This window comes from Hypanus sabinus, chromosome 4 (assembly GCF_030144855.1).
Source record: "Hypanus sabinus isolate sHypSab1 chromosome 4, sHypSab1.hap1, whole genome shotgun sequence".
NCBI classification, from domain to species: Eukaryota; Metazoa; Chordata; class Chondrichthyes; order Myliobatiformes; family Dasyatidae; genus Hypanus; species Hypanus sabinus.
This window is the reverse complement of record NC_082709.1, coordinates 72,229,515-72,251,140: the sequence shown is the minus strand read 5'-3', so window position 1 is coordinate 72,251,140 and position 21,626 is coordinate 72,229,515. Positions and strand designations below refer to the sequence as shown.

The 21,626-nt window shown below is 44.2% G+C and overlaps 1 protein-coding gene across 1 annotated transcript in view; it reads right to left on the bottom strand.

The window, feature by feature from the left end:
- Nucleotides 1-21,626, bottom strand: part of LOC132392287 (cytotoxic T-lymphocyte protein 4-like) — a 48,502-nt gene that overhangs the window by 9,755 nt on the left and 17,121 nt on the right. The window contains exons 2-3 of the mRNA XM_059966109.1: nt 12,063-12,288; nt 2,649-3,020 (exon numbers count right to left, since the gene is read on the bottom strand). Of these exons, the coding sequence (XP_059822092.1) occupies nt 2,649-3,020; nt 12,063-12,126 (436 nt within the window). The 5' untranslated portion in view covers nt 12,127-12,288. The remainder of the gene's footprint in view (nt 1-2,648; nt 3,021-12,062; nt 12,289-21,626) is intronic.

The following is a 21,626-nucleotide window of genomic DNA, read 5'->3' as shown; positions in this document are numbered from 1 at the left end:
GGAGGAGTCGGTGACCCACCTCTTTGCACACTGTGGGTTCACCGAGAAGGTGTGGAGGAGGATGGAAGGGGCTGTGTCGAGGTTCATCCCCAGCAGCTGCGTAACAGAGGACTCTCTGATCTACGGGCTGTTCTTGGGGACGCACACGGAGACCAACATCCGGTGCTGCTGGCAGATCATCAACTCGGTGAAAGATGCCCTTTGGTCGGCCCGAAACTTGATGGTCTACCAGCACATGGAGATGTCCGTGGGGGAATGCTGCCGACTGGCACGTTCTCGGCTGCAGGAGTACGTGCTGAGGGACGCACTCAAACTCGGTGCAGCCACCGCAAAGGCCCGGTGGGGAAGGACCACGGTCTATGGTTCTTCTCCCGCGGGAGTTGAAGGGTGGGGTGCGGGGTGTACACCCCTGAACAAGTGTATGTAAATATGAAGTAACAGAGTGCCACGTGGGTGGCTAAAGTGTGGAAATGTAAAGACTGTAAGGGAAACACTTGTAAAGGACTGAGAGTCATTGAATGGTTTATTGTACCTAAAGTTATTTTTGAATAAAGTATATTTTGTTTAATAAAAAAAATACTTCTTACAGTTGAGCCCAGTGGCTGTAGGAATGCAGGTGGCAGTTTGCTCTGAGAGGCAGCTGATGCTGGTGTTGTCGCTGGTGTGGGGCTGAGCAGGAGTGGAGCAGTGCCAATGTGGGCAGATCCACACCTGCTCAAGGGGAAATAGGCCTTCTCAGCAAACTAGCTTTGAACCTGATGGAAACATTTCAAATCATGAAGGTCTATACTAGATTAAATAATGTTTTGTAATGTTTTTATAGGACATAGAAAGGGGCCTCAGCATTCTCATCAGCCTTGTTCTCAGCCCTCGACATCTGGTGGACAGGTTGATGAGCTCTGTCTGAGCCACGTCGCAGCTTGATGCAGTTTGATGCAGGACGTAGAACATTGCAGCACAATACAGCCTTTTTGGCCCACAATGCTGTGCCAAACTTCTACCCTACTCTAAAATCAATCTAACCCTCCGATATAGCCCTGCAGTTTTCTATCATCCATTGCACTTAATTGCCCCTGATGTGTCTGCTTGTAGCACCACCCCTGGCCGGGCATTCCTTGCACCCACCACTCTCTGTGTAAAGAACTTATTGCTGACGTCCCCACTATACTTTCCTCCGATCACTTTGAAATTATGCCCCCTGGTATTAGCCACCACCCCCTCCCCCCCCGCTCACAGGCTTGGAAAAAGTCCGGTATATGGCTATCCACTCTACCTAATATTATAATCTGAAACACCTTTATCAAGTTGCTTCGCTCCAAAGAGAAAAGCCCTAGCTTGCTCAGCTTAGCTTCATCTCTCTAGTCCAGGCAACATTCTGGCAAATCTCCTCTGAGCCCTCTCTAAAGCTTCCACTTCCTTCCTGCAATAAAGGAAGAAGTTGATGAAGAGAAAAAAAAAACCTGGGAGCTAGTGGAAAGGAAATGAGGGAGCATGGCCAGGGGGATGGTATTGCCAGAGTCCACATGGTGAGCCAGTGTTCTGCATTGCCATTTCTTTTCCTGGTGAGAAGTACAATAGGTTATGGGAAGCTTAGAAATTACAGGCGCAGACTGCTGGGGCAGTGAGAACAGGGTTATTGGAAACGTCAGATCCCAGCCCCAACAGTGAAGGACAGAATGCAGGTAAAGCACACTACTGTCTCAAAGAAAAGATTACTTCAGCCCAGCCTCATTTTCCTTCCTCCTCTTAGACCATAAGACATAGGAGCAGAATTAGGCAATTTGGATTATCATTCCATCATGGCTGAGTTATTATCCCTCTCAACCTCATTATCCTGCCTTCTGCCCACAACCTGTGATGTCCTTACTAATGAAGAGCCCATCAACCTCCACTTTAAATGTACCTAGTGACACCCTCCACAGCCGACTGTGGCAATGAATTCCACACACTCACTTTTCTCTAGCTAAAGAAATTCATCCTCATCTCCATTCTAAAGGGATGTCCTAGTATTCTGAGATTGTGCCACCTTGTCCCAGACACCCCCACTATAGGAAACATCTTCTCCACATTCATTCTATCTAGATCTTTCAATATTTGGTAGGTTTCAATTAGATCCCCCTTCATTCTTCTAAATTCCAGTGAGTATAGGCACAGAGATGTCAAATGGTTCTCATAGGTTAACCCTTTCATTCCTGAGATAATCTCGTAAACCTTCACTTGACCCCCCTCCAATGCTAGCACAAAACTCCTTACGTTACTCCAAGTGTGATCTGACCAAAGCCTTTAAAGTCTCATCGTGTAACAACCTTTTTTTATCTTTTACTTTCTCTCTAGCATTCTCCATTTCTCTCTCCACTGTGTCTCTGGCCTGATCCCTGCTTTTCATTGTCTTTTTATCCTTCAGCCTTTGTCCTTGACCCCATCAAACCAACCTCCCTCTGGAAATAGGTCTCATAAGCTCTTTGTACAGAGCCCTACTGTACCGAGGCTGAGGGAAAATTTGAGAATTGGTCTCCACGTACTAGTCATTTAATCACCCTGCTCCCCATGCCCTATCATCGCCCTTTCCTTTCATTCTTGCTCAAAAGCTAACACTTGGGGTTTGTGCTCAGGCCTCGGGTTTGTTCTCAGCTTTTCTACAGACTCACCAATCACGTCTGGCTTGATGAAAATCCAGGTCCCGTTCCCGACGTCCCTTGTGTAGGGAAATGGATGCATTTTCTCCACTTGGCAGAAGTACCAGCCATTGTCAGACCTGTTCATGCCAATGAATTTTATCAATATACTGCCTTCATTCGGCTGAACCTCACAGTGTGCAGCACCTCTCCACTCGAAGGGCTGCATGGTCTTGTTAAAATAGCCATCGCAGACTTCATTTCCTTTCTCCTGCTTTTCTTTGTAAATGGTGACCCGGATTAACTCGGCTTTCTTGTCTCCTGTGATGTCGTAATTGCACTGAAGGGTGACGTTGTGCTTGTCAACAATGAGTTCTCTGGGCTGAGAAACTTTCATCGCTAGTGCTAGTGCAGAGGGTGAGGTTGTTGGAGAAAGGGAAACAAAAGCACAACTTAACGTTAATTAAAAGTGGTCACTAAACACTGAAGGTGATATTGCACACCAGCCCAAGGAGTGTCGTTCAAAATCAGTTGTCAGTGAGAAACTAGTGTATGTGGTTTCAAATTCTTGGGCATGCACATTGCACACAACCTCTCATCCAAAACACAATCAAGAAAGCTCACTGATGCCTCTATTTTCCGAGGAAGCTGAAGAGAGCAAGACTTTGCACATTGATACTCGCATCACAGGTGGTGACAAGAGGCCGTACAGGAGTGAGATATGCCAACTAGAGGAATGGTACCACAATGACAACCTGGCACTGAATGTCAGTAAGACGAAAGAGCTGAATGTAGACTTCAGGAAGGGTAAGACAAGGGAACACAAAACAATCCTCATGGAGGGATCAGAAGTGGAGAGAGTGAGCAATTTCAAATTCCTGGGTGTCAATATCACTGAGGATTTAACCTGGTCCCAATATATTGATGCAGCTAAAAAGAAGGCGAGGCAGTGGCTATATTTCACTAGGAATTTGAGGAAATTTGGTTTGTCACCTAAAACACTCAAAAACTTTGACAGGTGTACCATGGGGAGGTTTCTGACTAGCTGCATCACCATCTGGTATTGGGGGTGGGGGTGCTACTGCACAGGATCATAAGAAGCTACAGAAAGATGTAAAATCAGTCAGTTCCACCATGGGCACTAGCCTCCATAGTATCTAAGATACCTTCAAGGAGCGGTGCCTCAGGAAGGCAGCGTCCAATATTAAGGACCTCCATGCAGTGTCTAATCTATGCTGTCTTTGCCCTGGGAATGTGTGACGGAACAGTGTAGAGTACGGGTTTCCAACCTGGGGTTCCCTCTGGGCCAAGCTCCTTGCCTGCAGTCTGAGTGACCATCTAATCTAACATTTCTCAAAGCTTTTGCCCTGGAGGAACCTTGAAATAATTTTCAAGTCTCAGGGAACACGTGTGTAAAAATTATTATATTGAGAGCTCACGGTACGTTAGCATGATCAGCAAGTTGTTGATATAATAACCCAAAAATAATTGTCAATGCTCTTTTGAGTAGAGAATGAATTTTTAGCCAAGCTTTCTGATAAAAAAACAGATAGATAAGCTTAACTTACCTTGAATTACTTGAAATTAATCTCTTTCTTAACCTTTCATAAATTTTTAAAACTAATGAAAGGGAAACACAATAAATTTCTGTTAAATAACTGGCTTAAGCCAAAATGGATTTTAATTTTTCTAAAGGTAGAGTTGGTAGATTTAATTTAAATAAAGACTGTAAATTGAGTTTAATTAATGCTATTTACAACATGAAAATTTATTGGCAATGTTGAATACTGTAGTAATGTTACAAAAAACCATAAGCCAAAGCAATATGAATAAAAATTTAGCCTAAGACTCAATTTTATGTAAGACTTTGAAAAAACAATTTCTTACTAAGTGATATGATCTAGTTCAAATATAGGCCCAGCATGAGAAACCTGTGCTTGCTTTTTGCTGCACAAATACTGCATTCTGGGTCAAATTTGAGATAAGCACACCTTCATCTTCAACTGAAATGAGCCAATTTCTATCCTTGCTTTTGATGCTTGTTAAACAAGAGAAAGCTTGCTCACACAAGTAAGAAGTTGAAAACTGCAGCAAAATGTTCATTGTTTTCCCAGGAATGGCAGGATACTCTTCTTTCACAGAAATACAGAACTTGTCCAGGAGCAGGTCAGTTAATCTCATTGGGAGGGAGAGGGTGACATCACAGCCTGAGTTGGGTGAATCCATTTAATGCTTGTAGAACTCGCTTCACGCTCCTCGTTAGCCTACTGTCCTCTCCTCCGTGCACCTATTATCAACAGCCTCTCCTATTTCACGTCAAAAACTGAGAATGGACGGTCCCACTGCAGACTGTCATATTGGGCTGAGAGACCGCTGAGATTGCTAATGGGGCAGCTCGGTCACTGGCCACCATGGCGAGCGCTAGGGTTCCACGGAACCCTGGTTGAGAAACCCTGGTCTAATTAATGTTACTCACATGAACCAGCACTGTCTAGATCAGTTGCTTTGGGAAAATCCAACTGGACCAGCCCAAGTCAAAAGCAAACTGCCTGCCATAGTCTACCTCCTCATGGGCCTTGCTTTGCCACTTCCTTCATGCTTTAAATGTTTTAATATGAAATGTTAGCTACACCTCTCTCCAAAAATGCTCGGTATTTAACAGCAAATTTTGCTTCTTATTTCAGATTAAAGATGTAGCAAGTTTTAAAACAAGGTGTAGAGAGGAGGGGCAAGAAGAGGAGAGCGTGTCAGAGGACTGCAGTGAGGTGGAGGACTTAAGTAGCAGAATGGTTGAAGGTGTAAGCTACAGTGGGGTTGGTACTGGGCCATTAAAGGAGGCAAGTGATGGGCCCAGAACAGTTCAAAGGAGGTGGTAGATGGGAGCACAGTCTACCCCCCCCCCCCCCCCCATGAGTGCAAGGACTGTGAGAGGGTAGACTGTGACAAGCCGATCGGCTTCACCTTGGGTCAGAAAGTTAATGGGAATGAGGGAAGATGATGACAGATTATCAAAGACCTGGGATAGTGATCTAATCAAGTGTTAGTTACTTCAGAGAACTGGGTTTCCTGCAGCTACTGTCCGCTGACACAGAGACCAACAACAAGTAATGAACTGTGTGTGGACAGACTGATCCTCATTGTAATGATCACCGCTTGGTAACTTTTTGAGATCGGGACATTACCGGCAGCGTTTGATGTAGAAGATGTGGCAACAGTTTGAACTGTTGCAGTGCTGCTGGTGAAAATGCTCCCTGCCTCCGCATGTTCAAAAGTAGGCCAGTAAACCACACAGGTGAGATAGTGGTCAAGGCAAGTCACACAGATGGATTAAATTAGCAACGTTCGGGGTACAAGCACTCCGGTAAAGAATGGACATGCATCACTAACAGGGCCGCTGGGGAAGTTGTAAAGTCAGCTGCAACAATAGACTGGGAGACGTATTTCTGAGACAGAGAGCCGTGTGATGAAGGGCAGCCTGCAAGTGGTGGTTTCCCATGTCTAATGATCTGATCTGTATGAACAGTATGCATGTCAAACTTTTCACTGTATCTTGGGGCATGTGACAATAATAAACCAATGCCAAGGTCTCTGTCCTCCATGTCCCTGTTGTGGTGAAGGTTGCGAGTCGGGGAGATGCTGTCTGAGTAGCAAGGATGCATTTTGCAGACAGTGCACATTGTTGGCATTAATAGAAACATAGAAACATAGAAAACCTACAGCACAATACAGGCCCTTCGGCCCACAAAGCTGTGCTGAACATGTCCTTACCTTAGAAATTAACTAGGGTCACCCATAGCCCTCTATTTTTCTGAGCTCCATGTTCCTATCCAGGAGTCTCTTAAAAGATCCTATCGTTTCCGCCTCCACCACCGCTGCCGGCAGCCCATTCCACACACTCACCACTCTGCGTAAAAAACTTACCCCTGACATCTCCTTTATACCTCCATCCAAGCACCTTAAAACTGTGCCCTCTCATGCTAGCCATTTCAGCCCTGGGGAAAAGCCTCTGACTATTCATATGATCAATGTCTCTCATCATCTTGTACACCTCTATCAGGTCACCTCTCATCCTGCGTTGCTCCTAATCATATTTTGCCTCTCCAAATGTTCATAAATCCTGATTCTCAGGATCTTTCCCATCAACTTGCCAACCACTGAAGTGGTCACTGGTCTACTCACTGGTCTATAATTCCTTGGACTATCTCTATTCCCCTTCTTGATTAAGGGGACAACGTCTGCAACCCTCCAATCCTCTGGAACCTCTCCCATCCTAATTGATGATGCAAGATCATAGCCAGAGGCTCAACAATCTCCTCCCTCACCTCCCACAGTAGCCGAGTTCACTCAACCTATTCTCATAAGGCATGCTCCCCAATCCAGGCAACATCCTTGTAAATCTCCTCTGCACCCTTTCTATGGTTTCCACATCCTTCCTGTAGTGAAGTGACCAGAACTGAGCACAGTACTCCAAGTGGGGGGCCTGACCAGGGTCCTATATAGATGCAACATTACCTCTCGGCTCCTAAACTCAATCCCACGATTGATGAAGGCCAATGCCCCTACAGTTGTATTCAATGTTCACATTATGGGCTCCAACATGCCTGCACATGGTCCATATCCCTCCAATCCCTGCCTGCTCATGTACCTGTCTAAATACCTCATTAACATTGCTATCATAGCTGCTAACATCACTTCCCTGACAGTGTGTTGCCTCTCTCTATGTAAAAACAATGCTTAATAAATCTCCGTTCACCCTCTCACATTAAGGTTTTGACCTCTGGTATTTGACATTTCTACTCTGGTGTGTGACTTTTCACTGATTCAGTTGTTTCTTTGTATTTTCTGTGAATGCCCAGTACAAAGATGAACCTCAGCGTGGTATATGGTGACGTATATATGCTTTGATAATATATTTACTTTGAACTTTGAAAGAGACTCTATCTATCCTATCTATGCTACAAATGCTTATAAATAGTTTCCCCTTAGTCTCTAACACTACAGAGAAAACAATTCAAATTTGACCAACCTCTTCTCATAACTAGTAAGCTGTAATCCAGGTGATATAGAAACATAGAAAACCTACAGAACAAAACAGGCCCTTCGGCCCACAATGCTGTGCTAAACAAGTACTTACTTTAGAAATTACCTAGGCTTACCCATGGCCCTCTATTTTTCTGAGCTCCATGTACCTGTCCAGGAGTCTCTTAAAATACCCTATTGTATCCGCCTCCCGCGGCAGCCCATTCCACGCACTCACCACTCTCTGCGTAAAAAACTTACTCCTGACATCTCCTCTGTACCTACTTCCAAGCACCTTAAAATTGTGTCCTCTCGTGCTAGCCATTTCAGCCCTGGGAAAAAGCCTCTGACTATCCACATGATCAATGCCTCTCATTATCTTATACACCTCTGTCAGGTCACCTCTCATCCTCTGTCGCTCCAAGGAGAAAAGGCCAAGTTCACTCAACCTAAAAACAATATAAAAACGAGGAGATAATGCTGAAGCTTTGTAAGACACTGATCAGGTGGCATTTGAGATCCATCTTCTCCAGGTAGCCATGAAGCAAAGGAAAACCATGGGAGTCATTCAAAGAGAAACATCAAACCCATTCTCCTGCACAAAAAAGAATTGCAACGTGATTGTCAACCCCCCCAATCCCCCTCCCCTGCACAAAATGCAACCAGAACATTGACCCTCAAATCCACTCCCCTGAACAAGAAAAACCTAACAAACTGCAACCAGACATCAACACAAACCCCCACCCCTTGCAATAAAAACATGCAAAAGTACGGTATCTTGGTAAACATCTTCTGTACTTTTTCCAAAGCCTCTGTATCCTTCCTGTAATGAGGTGACCAGACTGCACACAATGTTCCAAATATAGCCTATTGAAAGCTTTATATAGCTGCAACATGATTTCTGGAGCTTTATACTCAACACCCTGACTGATGACGACAGTTATGCCTTATCTCTCCTTTGCCACCATATCTATGTGTGTTGTCACTTTTAGAGAGCTATAGGCATTCACCCATGATTCCTCTGTACATCAGTCCTCCTACAGTTCCCACCAGTCACCTAGTTAAAAGGAAGATACAAAGATCTCTTTGAGACCCCAGCCATCTCTTTTCTTGCCTCTCTTACTTGGGATCATCAGGCCCTTAAGATTTGTCTACCCTCTGTTCTTCAAAAGCCTCAAATTCACTATTGCCAACATGCCGTAGAGCATCAGCATACCCCTCTCTGATCTCAATATCCTCCATGCCTGTCATCTTGGTGAAACACTCACTTAGTACCAGGCCCACTTCCTCTGGCTCTAGACAGAAATTATCTGCTTCCTCCTTGAGTGGTGCTACCTTCTCCTTAGTTGCCCCCCTACTTTTACTGTATGTACGAGGCCCAGGTTTTGCCTCTTCAAAGTAATCTCCACTCTGATAGTAATTGCATACATTGGAGCAGGTTATTCACTTAACGAGATAGATTGCAGTTAAACTTTATGTAATTCTATAGAGCTACATTTTCTCCCATCATCTGTGATGCTCCAGTTGATAGAAGTGGCTCAGTGGTAGGCATTGAAGAGGAAGGACTGTGCAATGTACTTTAGTGAGATATCAAACCAAAGATTCCATTACATTTTTCTCTCATCCTACAGACTAGACATCTATGGGACATATCCTGACTGGAACCCAACTTAGTTATGGGCAATCCAAAGCAAATCAAAACTAGATTGAAACAGCCAATCCTAACCAGAAGGAGCCAGGTACAATCTGAAACCAACCTGATCAAAATAACCCTTCATTAGGACTCATCTATGGAAAAGAGTACAGTCAACATTTTGGGCTGAGACCCTTCATCAGATGCTGCCTGGCCTGCTGAGTTCCTCCAGTATCTGGATTTCCATTATCAGCTGATTTTCTCTTGTTTGTGACTCAATCAAACTAAATAGATTTGTTTGGTTTGGTCTAATCCAGACTAGATCATACCATAGCCGATCTAAACCAGAGTGAACCAAGGCCAGTCTGAAACCAAACTGAACCAATGCACATATCCAGGTCCTGCTGGCCTCAGTCAGATAACTAGGTCATAACAAAACAAATGCCAAGCCTTACAGTTTTACTTCACAAAGAACATGCCAGAGCTAATTTGGACCAGACATAAGGATTTATTCCAAAACTTGCAGTTAGGATACCTTGGGCTTGAGTTGGGTTACCAGGTACTGCAACAAACTACTGATTTCCAATTTTTTTGGGGGGATGCTCTATAACTGCTCATAACTTACTGGGCTCTTTGGTCAGTTGATCCTGTTGGAATGTGCTTGTACCCAAGGTCAGAGAGCAGTTTCTCATTCATGTGACTGTGAACAAGGTCTGCCAATATTCCCCGTCTGGGAGCTTCCTTGGGGGAAGGTGCTCCAGGATATCCATGAGATTGCATCCAGGCAGGGACTCAAGCCTTCCAGGAGAGGAGGGAAGAAGATGTATAATGGTGTGATGTAGGCCATTGCCTAAGCACAGCGGGTTTGCAGAGGGGAGGGAGGAACCACTCGGTGTATCAGCGATTCCAGTGCTCAGCCCACATTCCCAACACCTTGAACCAAGATCTAAAGCTTCCACAGAGCCACTTATAATCATAGATAATTTCTCAAACATTACACTGACAGTATCCAAGGATATTTTTAGAAACATGATAGGTGTGGATAAGTTTCATCAGCTTCCACTGAGCTCCCCAATTACCTCACACATTCCTATTCCTGTCAATGCCTTTAGATAGATGTCAGCCATTTCCCAGTGCTTATAGGTTGCTGACTTGCTCCTGGGAATTGAATGCAAATCAATGTTGTTATTGCAAACTTGAGTAGCTCTCTTTTGGATAAGTCGTTTGTCTTCTTGGATGGATGTATAAGACCCAAAAGATTGGAAAGGGGGATTGTCCAGTTGTGCTGGTCAATACTCATCTCTCAGCAAACATTAGAAGTACTGATTACTTATCTCATTGCTATTTGCTAACTTGGGCACACTGACTGTCCTAATGCAATGTGATTCCTTCGACTGTAAAGTGAATTTGGATGTCTGGAATTTATGAAAGCTGCTGAAGGGATGCAATCCTTGGGCTTTACGGAGTGGCAAGTGTAGAAATAGGTTAATGTCTTTAAGAAACAGCACAATTTTGACTTCTGCTCGTATTTGATGTGCACAACAGCAAATATTTCTTGAGAACCATTTGGACCAAGACTCTCAAAGTGCTGAGATTGATTGGTAAATTATCGAAAATGCAGTGTAGGAGATCCAATGCTAACTCTCAATTTGGACTATTGTTCAAATCAAGTGTTTTTGCCCTTTCCACTTATTACTTTTCCCATACATTTACTTTTCCCAGTATATTTTAGTTCCAAAAGTGTGAAATCTCTCCCTCAATGACCACTTGTGGTACATATCCCAATGACAGGCGCAAAAAATGTTTATAACTTTCCCTCATGGATTAGCTTCCTAGTTACCAATCACCATCTGATCAATACAGCCCTACGTTACTTACCATCTCAAAACCGTCCAGATTTTTGAAGTACTCCATTAACTTTCCCTTAACATACATTGCTTTCTTTCCTCAGCCCAATATCTTATGCATACAACTAACCTTGGAGCATCTTGCCATTTTCAGATAAGGCCGGGCAAATTCATTACAGCCTCACTACTACTTCAATAAAGGGCTGTGCTTCATGTCCCTACAGCGATTAGAACATCCGTCTTTTCCCAGTCCCGATGAAGGGTCTTAGCCCAAAACACTGACTCTTTACTCCTCTCTGTAGATGCTGCCTGACCTGCTTATTTCCTCCAACATTTTATGCATGTTACTCTGAATTTCAAGCATCTGTAGAATCCATTGTGTTTACATCTTTTCCGAGCACCTTGTAATAGCTGGAAATGCTGTATTTGAATATTCTGATTCTGATATAACTTCTGAAACAGCCCAACCCTGAGAGGGCCATTTAACATCTCATGTGATTACAACTACCCCTGACACAGTAGCACTTACTCAGTACTGCACTTGGGAGCATCTGCCCTGGACTATGGGCTCAGATCTGTAGAATGAAATTAGATGCCGTAATTCAGGCAAATACCTCTGTGTCGCACCACTGTTTTCTGATGAGGACGCAGAAGAACTCCTTTATTTCACCTTCTGGATAGCAAATATCACCGACAAGGCCTATCCTTAATTGGCTTTATGAATATGGGGCGACATACCACCCAGCTGAGTCAGCACCGATAAGGCCTGATTACGTCCCGCCAGGAGACTGTCCAAGCCCATATGAACCCAGCCCGATTGTTCACAGAGAAAAGAAGCACATGGCAGAGCTGTAGGAAATCTGAATGCACGCCTTTCCCAAAATGGACGAGGTGCCTGACCTCTGCAGAGTACATCCTCAGAGGAGACTAAAGAAGAGCTAAAATTACCTGGGGCCTTCAGGATAGTTAGAAGGCAGATGAGCAAAGTAGCCGACTGATACAGGTCCTTCATGATGCTGGTGCTGTGTTGTTCTCTGGGTGGAGTGACTCTGGGTGCACATTCACACCCTTACAAAACCTTGGCAGCTGACAGGATGTGGTCTTTCAGGGCTGCTTTGTCCTAGATTTCAGCTGCATGGGGGAGGCTGACGCAGGATATTTCAGTTCAAAAGGTCTGAAAAATAGCATGTCGTGCAATTCAACATTTCCTCTTCTGTAAATCTGGATTTTTGACTGATTTTTGAAGGGCCCAAGTTGGAAGGTATAACTGTTGTAACGTGTGCACATATGTATAAGGCATGGGAGAAGAATTAGGCCTTTTGGCCCATTGAGTCTGTTCTGCCATTCCGCCAATCCATTATAGCTGATTTATTATCCCTCTCAACCCTGTTCTCCTGCCTTCTCCCCGTAACCTTTAACGCTCTTGATAATCTGGAGCCTATCAAACTCTGCTTTAAGTATACCCTAGGACTTGGCTTCCAGAGTCGTCTGTGGCAAAGAATTCCACAGAATCATCACCTTTTGGCTAAAGAAATTTCCCCTCATTGCACGTATGCCAAACTCCTGTCTATGACATCACCTGTCTGAGTACAGGCCACCCGTCCATCTCCTGGAATTGCACTTCAGATCCTCCTGTCTTCCACTGCCTCACCTACCTGTACTCGGAGGGACCCTCACCTACCTGTGCTGGGAGGGACCCTCACCTACCTGTGCTGGGAGGGGTCCTCACCTACCTGTGCTGGGAGGGACCCTCACCTACCTGTGCTGGGAGGGACTCTCACCTACCTGTGCTGGGAGGGACCCTCACCTACCTGTGCTGGGAGGGACTCTCACCTACCTGTGCTGGGAGGGACTCTCACCTACCTGTGCTGGGAGGGACCCTCACCTACCTGTGCTGGGAGGGACCCTCACCTACCTGTGCTGTCCTGCTGAGCTCCTAGGCTCTGACTTGAGTTGCTTCATCTAAACTCCATCCTTCACCCTAACCCTTTCCCCACCCTCCAACTCACAAACACCCTTCCTCAGAATTGGTTATTCATGAGTTTCCTTGATACATTCCTGCTGATGCTGTTCAGTCCTTTTATCCTATTCTATGTATTCTTGTGTTGGCGCATGGCCAAGTGGTTAAGGCGTTCATCTAGTGATCTGAAGGATGCTAGTTCGAGCCTTAGAGCAAGGCACCTAACCACACATTGCACTGTGACAACACCAGTGCCAAGCTGCATGGGTCCTAATGCCCTTCCCTTGGACAACATCGGTGGTGTGGAGAGGGGAGACTTGCGGCTTGGGCAACTGCCGGTCTTCCATAAAAAACCCTTGCCTAGGCTTGCACTCTGGAAGCTTTCCAAGGCACAAATCCATGGTCTATCGAGATTAACGGAGGCCTACTATTCTTCGAAATTGGCATTTTCCCTCACCCTGACAGGCTGGTAGTTTCCTGCTTTCTTACCCTCCTCTCCCTTAAATAGAGGCTTCACGTTGGTCACTCTCTATTCCACGGAGCCCATTCCAGAACCTCTATAGCTTTGGAAGATGATAACCAATGTGTCCACTTTCTCTGAACCCATCCCTTGCAATGTGCTGGGACACACTGTAGATTTAAAAGTTAGCTTTATTTGCTATATGTACATTGAAAAATATGGTAAAATGAGCCATATTGTGTCAAATGACCTCAGCGAGGATAGTGCTGGGCAGCCTGCACAGTGTCACCAAGCTTCCTGCACCAACACAGCATGCCCCCAACTTACTTTACTTACTAACCCGCATGTCGTTGGAACTTAAGAGGAAACCGGGAACCCAGTGGAAACCCGTGCAGTCACAGAGAGAATGTACAAACTCTTTACTGACAGTGGTGGGAATCAGACCTTGATGTAAAGCGTTGTGCTGACTGCTACGACTCTGCCACCCTTGCTAATCAGGCCCTTGGGATTCATTGGCTTTCATGCTCATTATCTCCTGAAGTAAACATTTTAAATAAATTCAAATTTCCTTCAGTCACTCGTTCTCACCAGACCCTTTATTATATTTTCTTTTGTGAAGATAGACTAAAAGTTTTTGTTGAATTTCTCTGCCATTTCTTTGTCTCCATTACAAATCTTCCTATCTGGTTCTGTAGGAGGGCTGTATCTGTCCTTTCTCCTTCAGTGCTCATGTCGTCACAACAGTAGACAAAACCACCCAGCATGTCATTGGCACCAGCCTACCCAACATCAGGTGCAAGTCAGTGGTACGGTAGCCGAGTGGTTAGCACGACACTTTACAGCACAGGCAATACAGGTTCAATTCCCGCCGTTGCCTGGAAGGAGTTTGTATGTTCTCCATGTGATCACCTTGGTTTCTTCCAGGTTGGTAGGTCAATTGGTCATTGTAAATTGTCCTACGATTAGACTAGGATTAAATTGCGTCATTGCTGGGTGATGCTGGATCAAAGAGCTGGAAGGATCTAGTCCTCTCAATAAATAAAATTAAATAAATACAGAAAGGTGCCAGAAAAAATTCACGACAGATTCCACCCACCCTCATGGACTGTTTGTCTCATTTCCAGCATATGTCATCCACTGTCAGGATCACCAGACTCAAAAGCAGTTGCTTTCCCCAAGCAGGAAGGCTGATCAACATCTCCACCCATTAACCCATCCCACCACATCCCAGCCACAACTACTTTATCATTTCCTGTCAGAATCACCTTATGTACAGACACTCCCATGTATATAAGCTATCTTTATTATGTTTATTGCGTGTTTTATATTATCGTATTCTTTATCTTAATGTGTTTTTATGTGCTGCATCAGATTTGGAGTAACAATAATTTCATTCTCTTTTACACTGGTGTACTGGAAATGACATTAAGCAATCCTGCATCTGGTTTTTGTGTACAGGTCTTTACGAATGTTCGCTTTACACCACTTCGCTTTTACAAAAGACCTACATTAGTAACTTGTTTTCGCATTACAAAGAGGATTTTCGCCTTTAAGAAGAATTTTCCCATATAAATTAATTGTTCTTCGCTTTACGCTATTTCGGCTTAAGAAAGGTTTCATAGGAATGCTCAACCTTTGTAAAGCGGGGGACTCCTGTGTCTGTAATTTTACTTTTGTTGCAGTTACAGAGCAGGACATTGGTTGGAGCAATGTCGATCAGACTCAACAAGAAGAAGGCAATATCATTGGTACCAGGGCCAGAGACACTTGACATTTTGGAGAGTTTACGAGAGCTGCAAACTTTATTAGGATGTTGTGAAGGCCTCGAAGAGACATTTGACCCCAGCGCCTTCATGAGTTACAAGTTGGCTGTAGCAACAGGTACCAAAAGTAACAAGCGGTGAGTGTGACATCAGTAAAAGTGCATTGGCAAGGAAGTTGCAATTTCTGCACAGCTTCTGATTGAGTATTGTGGGATCGCTCAATTAGTAGAATGATCAGTAAGAGAATTTAGATGCTTTTTAACAGGGTGGACCTAACATTTGAGAGAGTTTAACTGTAAACTGGAGACTATTCTGGGTTGTAAGGAGACAAATTCATAAGAGATAAAGGTGGCATGATGGACTTTGTGGACATCTTCTGCACTGGCCAAACCCATATGCAGCATGCAGGAAAGGAAGCAGTCCTTGTTGTGAGTTTTATGGAAGTCACCCAAAGTGATGCGCCCATTCCAGATGGTCTAATGCTACAATTGTCATGGAAGTATACCCTCAGTGGCCACCTATTTGTTAATGCAAATGTCTTATCAGCCAATCAGCTGGCAGTAACTCAATGCATAAAAGCACGCAGACATAGTCAAGAGGTTCAGTTGTTGTTTAAGCCATACATCAGAATGGGGAAGAAATGTGATCAAAGTGACTTTGACCATGGAATAACTTTGGGTACTAGGCGAGATGATTTGAGTACTTCAGAGACTGCTGATCTCCTGCGATTTTAATGCATTTACGTTAAATAGTGCAACAAAACAAAAGACATCCAGTCAGTGTCTTGTTAATGAGAGAGGCCAGAGGAGAATGGCCAGTGGTTCAAGCTGACAGACCATAAGATATAGGAGTAGAAGTAGGCCATTTGGCCCATTGAGTCTGCTTCACCATTTCATCATGGCTGATCCAATTTTCCTCTCAACTCCAATCTCCTGTCTTCTTCCTGTATCCCTTCATGCCCTGATGAATCAAGAATCTATCAACCTCTGTCTGCCTTGGTATACATAAAGACTTGGCCTCCACAGTTGCCTGAGGCAAAGAATTCCACTGATTCACCACTCTCTGGCTAAAGAAATTCCCTCTTTATCTCCATTCTAAAAGGTGCCCCTCTATTCTGAGGCTGTGTCCTCTGGTCTTAGACTCTCCCACGATAGGAAACATCCTCTCCACGTCCCTCTCTGTCAAGGCTTTTCACCATTTGATAGGTTTCAATGAGATCACCCCTCATTCTTCTAAATTCTAATGAATACAGACTCAGAACCTTTAGACACTCTTGATCTGACAAGCCATTCAATCCTGGAATCATTTTTGTGAACTTCCTTTGAACCCTCTGCAGTTTCAGCACATCCTTTCTGAGGGGCCCAAACTTGCTCACAATTCTCCAAGTGAGGCCTCACCAGTGCTTTATGAAGTTTCAACATTACATCCTTGCTTTTATATTCTAGTCCTCTTGAAATTAATGCTAATATTGCATTTACCTTCTGCACCACAGAGTCAGCCTGTAAATTAACTTTTATGGAATCCTACTCATGGACTCTCAAGTCCCCTTGCACCTCAGTCTTTGGTATTTCCTCTTCATTTAGAAAATAGTCAACCCTTTCATTTCATCTACCAAAGTGAATGACCAAATTTTTCCCGACACTATTCCCTTTGCCATTTCATTGACCTTTCCCCTAATCTGTCTAAATCCTTCTATAGCCTCTCTACTTTTCAAAGCTACCTGCCCCTCCAGTTATCTTCATATCATCTGCAAACTTTGCAGCAAAGCCATCAATCCCATCATCCAAATCATTGACAGATAACATTAAAGAACCAGTCCCAGCACAGACCCCGTTGAACACCAGTAGTTACCGGCAGGCAATTAGAAAAGACTCCCTTTACTCCCAGTCTTTGCCTCCTGCCAATCAGCCACTGCTTTATCCATGCTAGAATCTTCCCTGTAAAACCATGGGCTCATAGTCTGTTAAGTAGCCTCATGTGTGGCACCTTGTCAAAGGCCTTCTGAAAATCCAAGTACACAACATTGACCAATTCTTCTTTGTCTATCCTGCTTGTTACTTCAAAGAATTCCAACAGATTGGTCAGGCAAGATTTTCCCTTGAGGAAACAATGCTGACTATGGCCTATTTTATCAGGTGCCTCCAAGTACTCTGAGACCTCATCCTTAATAATCGACTCCAACATTATCCCAACCATTGGTCTATAGTTTCCTTTCTACTGCATCTCTCACTTCTTGAAGAGTGGAGTGACATTTGCAATTTTCTAGTCTTCTGGAACCAATCCAGAATCTATTGATTCTTGAAAGAGCATTACTGATGGTTCCACAGTCACTTCAGCCACTTCTTTCAGAATTCTGTGATGTACACCATTTGGTCCAGGTAATTTATCTACCTTCAGACCTTTCAGTTTCCTAGGAACCTTCTCTCTCGTTATGGTAACTTCACACACTTCATACCCCCTGACATTTGAAACTTCCACTGTACTGCTATTATCTTCCACAGTGAAGACTGATGTAAACTACTTATTCGTTTTGTCCACTACTTCATTGTCCCTCATTACTACCTCCCCATCATCATTTTCCAGTGGTCCGATATCCGCTCTTGCTTCTCTTTTACACTTTATGTACCTGAAGAAACTTCTGGTATCCTTTTTAATATTATTGGCTCGCTTACTTTTGTATTCCATCCTTACCTTCTTAATGACTCTTTTAGTTGCCTTCTGTCGGTTTTTAAAAGCTTCCCAATCCTCCAACTTCCCAGTAAGCTTTGCACTATTATATGCCGTCTCTTTGGTTTTTATGTTGGCTTTGACTTCTCTTCTTAGCCATGGTTGTGCCATCCTTCCTTTAGAATACCTCTTCCTCTTTGGAACGTATCTATCCTGCAGCTTCTGAATTGCCCCCAGAAATTCCAGCCATTGCTGCTCTGCCAATATCCCTGCCAGTGTTCTTTTCCAATCATTTGTGGCCAACTTCTCTCTAATGCCTCTTTAACTCCCTTTACTCCACTGTGATACTGATATATCTGACTTTAGCTTCTCCTCAAATTTCAGGGTGAATTCAATCATAATATGATCACTTGTCCATAAGGGTTCTTTTACCTGAAACTCTGTAATCAATTCTGGTTCACTGCACAGCACCCAGCCCAGAGTACCTGATCCTCTAGTGGGCTCAACTACAAGCTGCTCTAAAAACCCATCTTGTAGGCATTCTAGAATTCCCCCCCTTGTAATCCAGTACCAACCTGATTTTCCCAATCTACGTGCATATTAAAGTCCCCCATGACTATTGTATTATTATGCTTTTGGCATGCATTTTCTATCTCCCGTTGTAATTTATAGACCATATCCTTACTACTATTTGGGGCCTGTAGACAACTCCCATTAGGGTCTTTTTACGCTTGCAGCTCCTTAGCTCTACCCACAATGATTCAACACCTTCCGATCCTATGTCACCTCTTTCTTTTTTTTGTAATTCATTTTTTATTGAAGTTCATCATCAAACAAACATTTCCAAAAGATGTATTTCAGATACTGTACATATATATCATATAGTCATATTTGCCACAAATCTCCACTTAATGATTTGATCTCATTTTTTTACCAATAGAGCAACATCACCCCCTCTGCCTTCCTGCCTATTGTTTGATACAATGTGTATCCTTAGACATTAAGCACCTAGCTTTAATCTTCTTTCAGCCATGATTCAGTGATGCCTACATTATTCCTGCCAATCAGCAACTGTGCTGCAAATTCATCTACCTTATTCCCTATACTGCACACATTCAGATACAACACTCCCAGTCCTGTATTTAGTCTTTTTGATTTTGTCGCACCTTGCTCAACCCTTTGATTCCAATCTTTGTCTGAGGTCTTACCAACATCTGCCTCCACAATCTGTCCACTGACTGTTCTGGCACTCTGGTTCCCATCCCTCTGCAACTCTAGTTTAAACCACATTGTGCAGCATTAACAAACCTTCCCACTAGGATATTAGTCTCCTCCAGTTCAGGTGCAAACCATCCCTCCTGTACAGATCCCTCTTACCCTGGAAGAGAGTCCAATGATCCAAAAATCTTATGCCTTCCCTCTTACACCAACTCCTAGCCATGTATTAAACTGTATAATCTTCCTAGTTCTGGTCTTGCAAGCATATAGAACAGGTAGCAATCCTGAGATCACAACCCTGGAGGTCCTGCCCTTTAACTTAGCACCCAACGCCCTAAATTCCCTCTGCAGAACCTCGTCACTCATCCTACCCATGTCATTGGTACCTACATGGAACTTGATGTCTGTCTGTTCACTCTCCCATTTAAAAAATGCTGAGGACTCGATCTGAGATATCTGGACCTGGCACTAGGGAGGCAACATACCATCCGGGAATCTCATTCTCGCCCACAGAACCTCCTGTCCACTCCCCTTACTAATGAATCCCCTATCACCACAGTATGCTTCTTTTTCCCCCTTCCTGTTGAGTCACAGAGGTAGACTCAGTGCCAGAGACCAACCACTGTGATGTTCCTCTGTTAGGTCTTCACCCCCGACAGTATACAAAGTGACATACCTGTTGTTGAGGGGGTGGCAACAGGGGTACTCTGAACTGGCTCCTTAACCCCTTTCCCCTTCCTGGCTGTCACCCAGTTTCCTGTCTCCTGCTCGTAGGGTGTAACAAAAGGTCTGGGGTTCATCTAGTTCCAGCTCCCACTCCTTAACGCAGTTTGTTAGAAGCTGCAGCTGGATGCACTTCTTGCAGTTGTGGTTGTCAGAGATACTGGAGGTCTCCCTACCTCCCCACATCCCACAAGAGGAGCATTGCACTATCTTGCCTGTCATCTCTACCTAGCTGAGCAGATATAAAGAAGAGAAGGAAAAGAAACATGAGCTTTGCTTTCTCTGAGTGAACTTTTCTTTGTTGAAGCCTCGAAGAGACAGGAAGGTGACAGTAACTCAAATAGCCACCCATTACAACAGCAGTGTGGAGGAGATATCTCTGAACGCCCAACACATCGAACCTGTCTCCTAGCAACCAGTCCAAAGGACAGTTATTTTCAGTCTTACATTCTGTGGTCAGTTTATTTGGTCCCTCCTAAATTTAATAAAGTGGCTACTGAGCATATGTCTGTGGTCTTTTGCAAGAGACATCCTGACAGCTATGGTGGAATTAAACTTCTGGGTCTGTGGGGGAGACAGCGACCAATCAAATATACACTGTATTCTTGTGATTGTGATAGTGGACTGGATTGAGTGAAATTGAAAGGGGGACGTTGTATTTGAATTTATTGTAGCACAGGGCAGCTGAGTTCAAGACACCATCAAGGCGAACTGGCCCCACCTGAGCAATATCTGCTCAGGTGAGCTTGCGAGGCACCGAGGGGTCTGCAACTAGCTGGTGAGGATCATGGGCTGTCAGTTGAGGTAACAATGGAAAATGGTAGCTCTGCAGCTACTTAGAACATAATGATGCATAAAGGGATCATGGGATTACAGGTAGCACTTTCCCTGGGGACAGCTACAGTGAAGTAATGATGCACCAGCTGATGCACCATCAATAACTCTCTCTGAGACTTAAAGGCGAGATATCGGCTTTTACTGACTGGAAGAAGGAACAAGCAGTGGTTGACCACCATACTACATCCTGGAGACAGAGGCCGGGCTCAGGCCTCAATTGCCTTGATACCAGGGTCTGTGGGAGGAGCCACAGGAGCAGTCAGCAGGGGGCGTGTCCAGACAGGTATATGTAGTTCACCACACCAGCATTAAGACAGATAGAATTTGACAATGTTCCATCCAGTCGGGAGGCTGAAAAGTTATTAAATAGAAATCGATCCACAGGGGCTTGTTTGATTGTTTGCCTGTCTGTCTATTTATTGATTTATTTATTGGCTTACTTATTTAGAGATAGAGCGTGGAAAAGGCCCTTCCAGTCCAATGAGCTGCACCACCCAGCAAACCCACCTACTTACACTAGCCTAATCACAGGACAATTTACAATAACCAATTAACCTACCAACCAGAACGTCTTTGGACTGTGGGAGGAAATCAGAGCGCCCAGAGAAAACCAACATGGTCACGGGGAGAATGTACAAACTCCTTACAGGTGGCGCCGGAATTGAACTATGAACTATGAACTCCGGAATGCCCTGAACTATAATAGTGTCTGCTGACCGCTATACTACCGTGCACCCTACTGTGGCTGTTCATGGTACATTCCCCCTACGTTCTATCAATTTACCTCAGATTCTACCACTCACCAAGACATTAGTTGTAATATTCAGTGGCCAATTAATCTAACAGCCTGCCCATCTTTGCGGATGTGAAAGAAATTGTGAGGA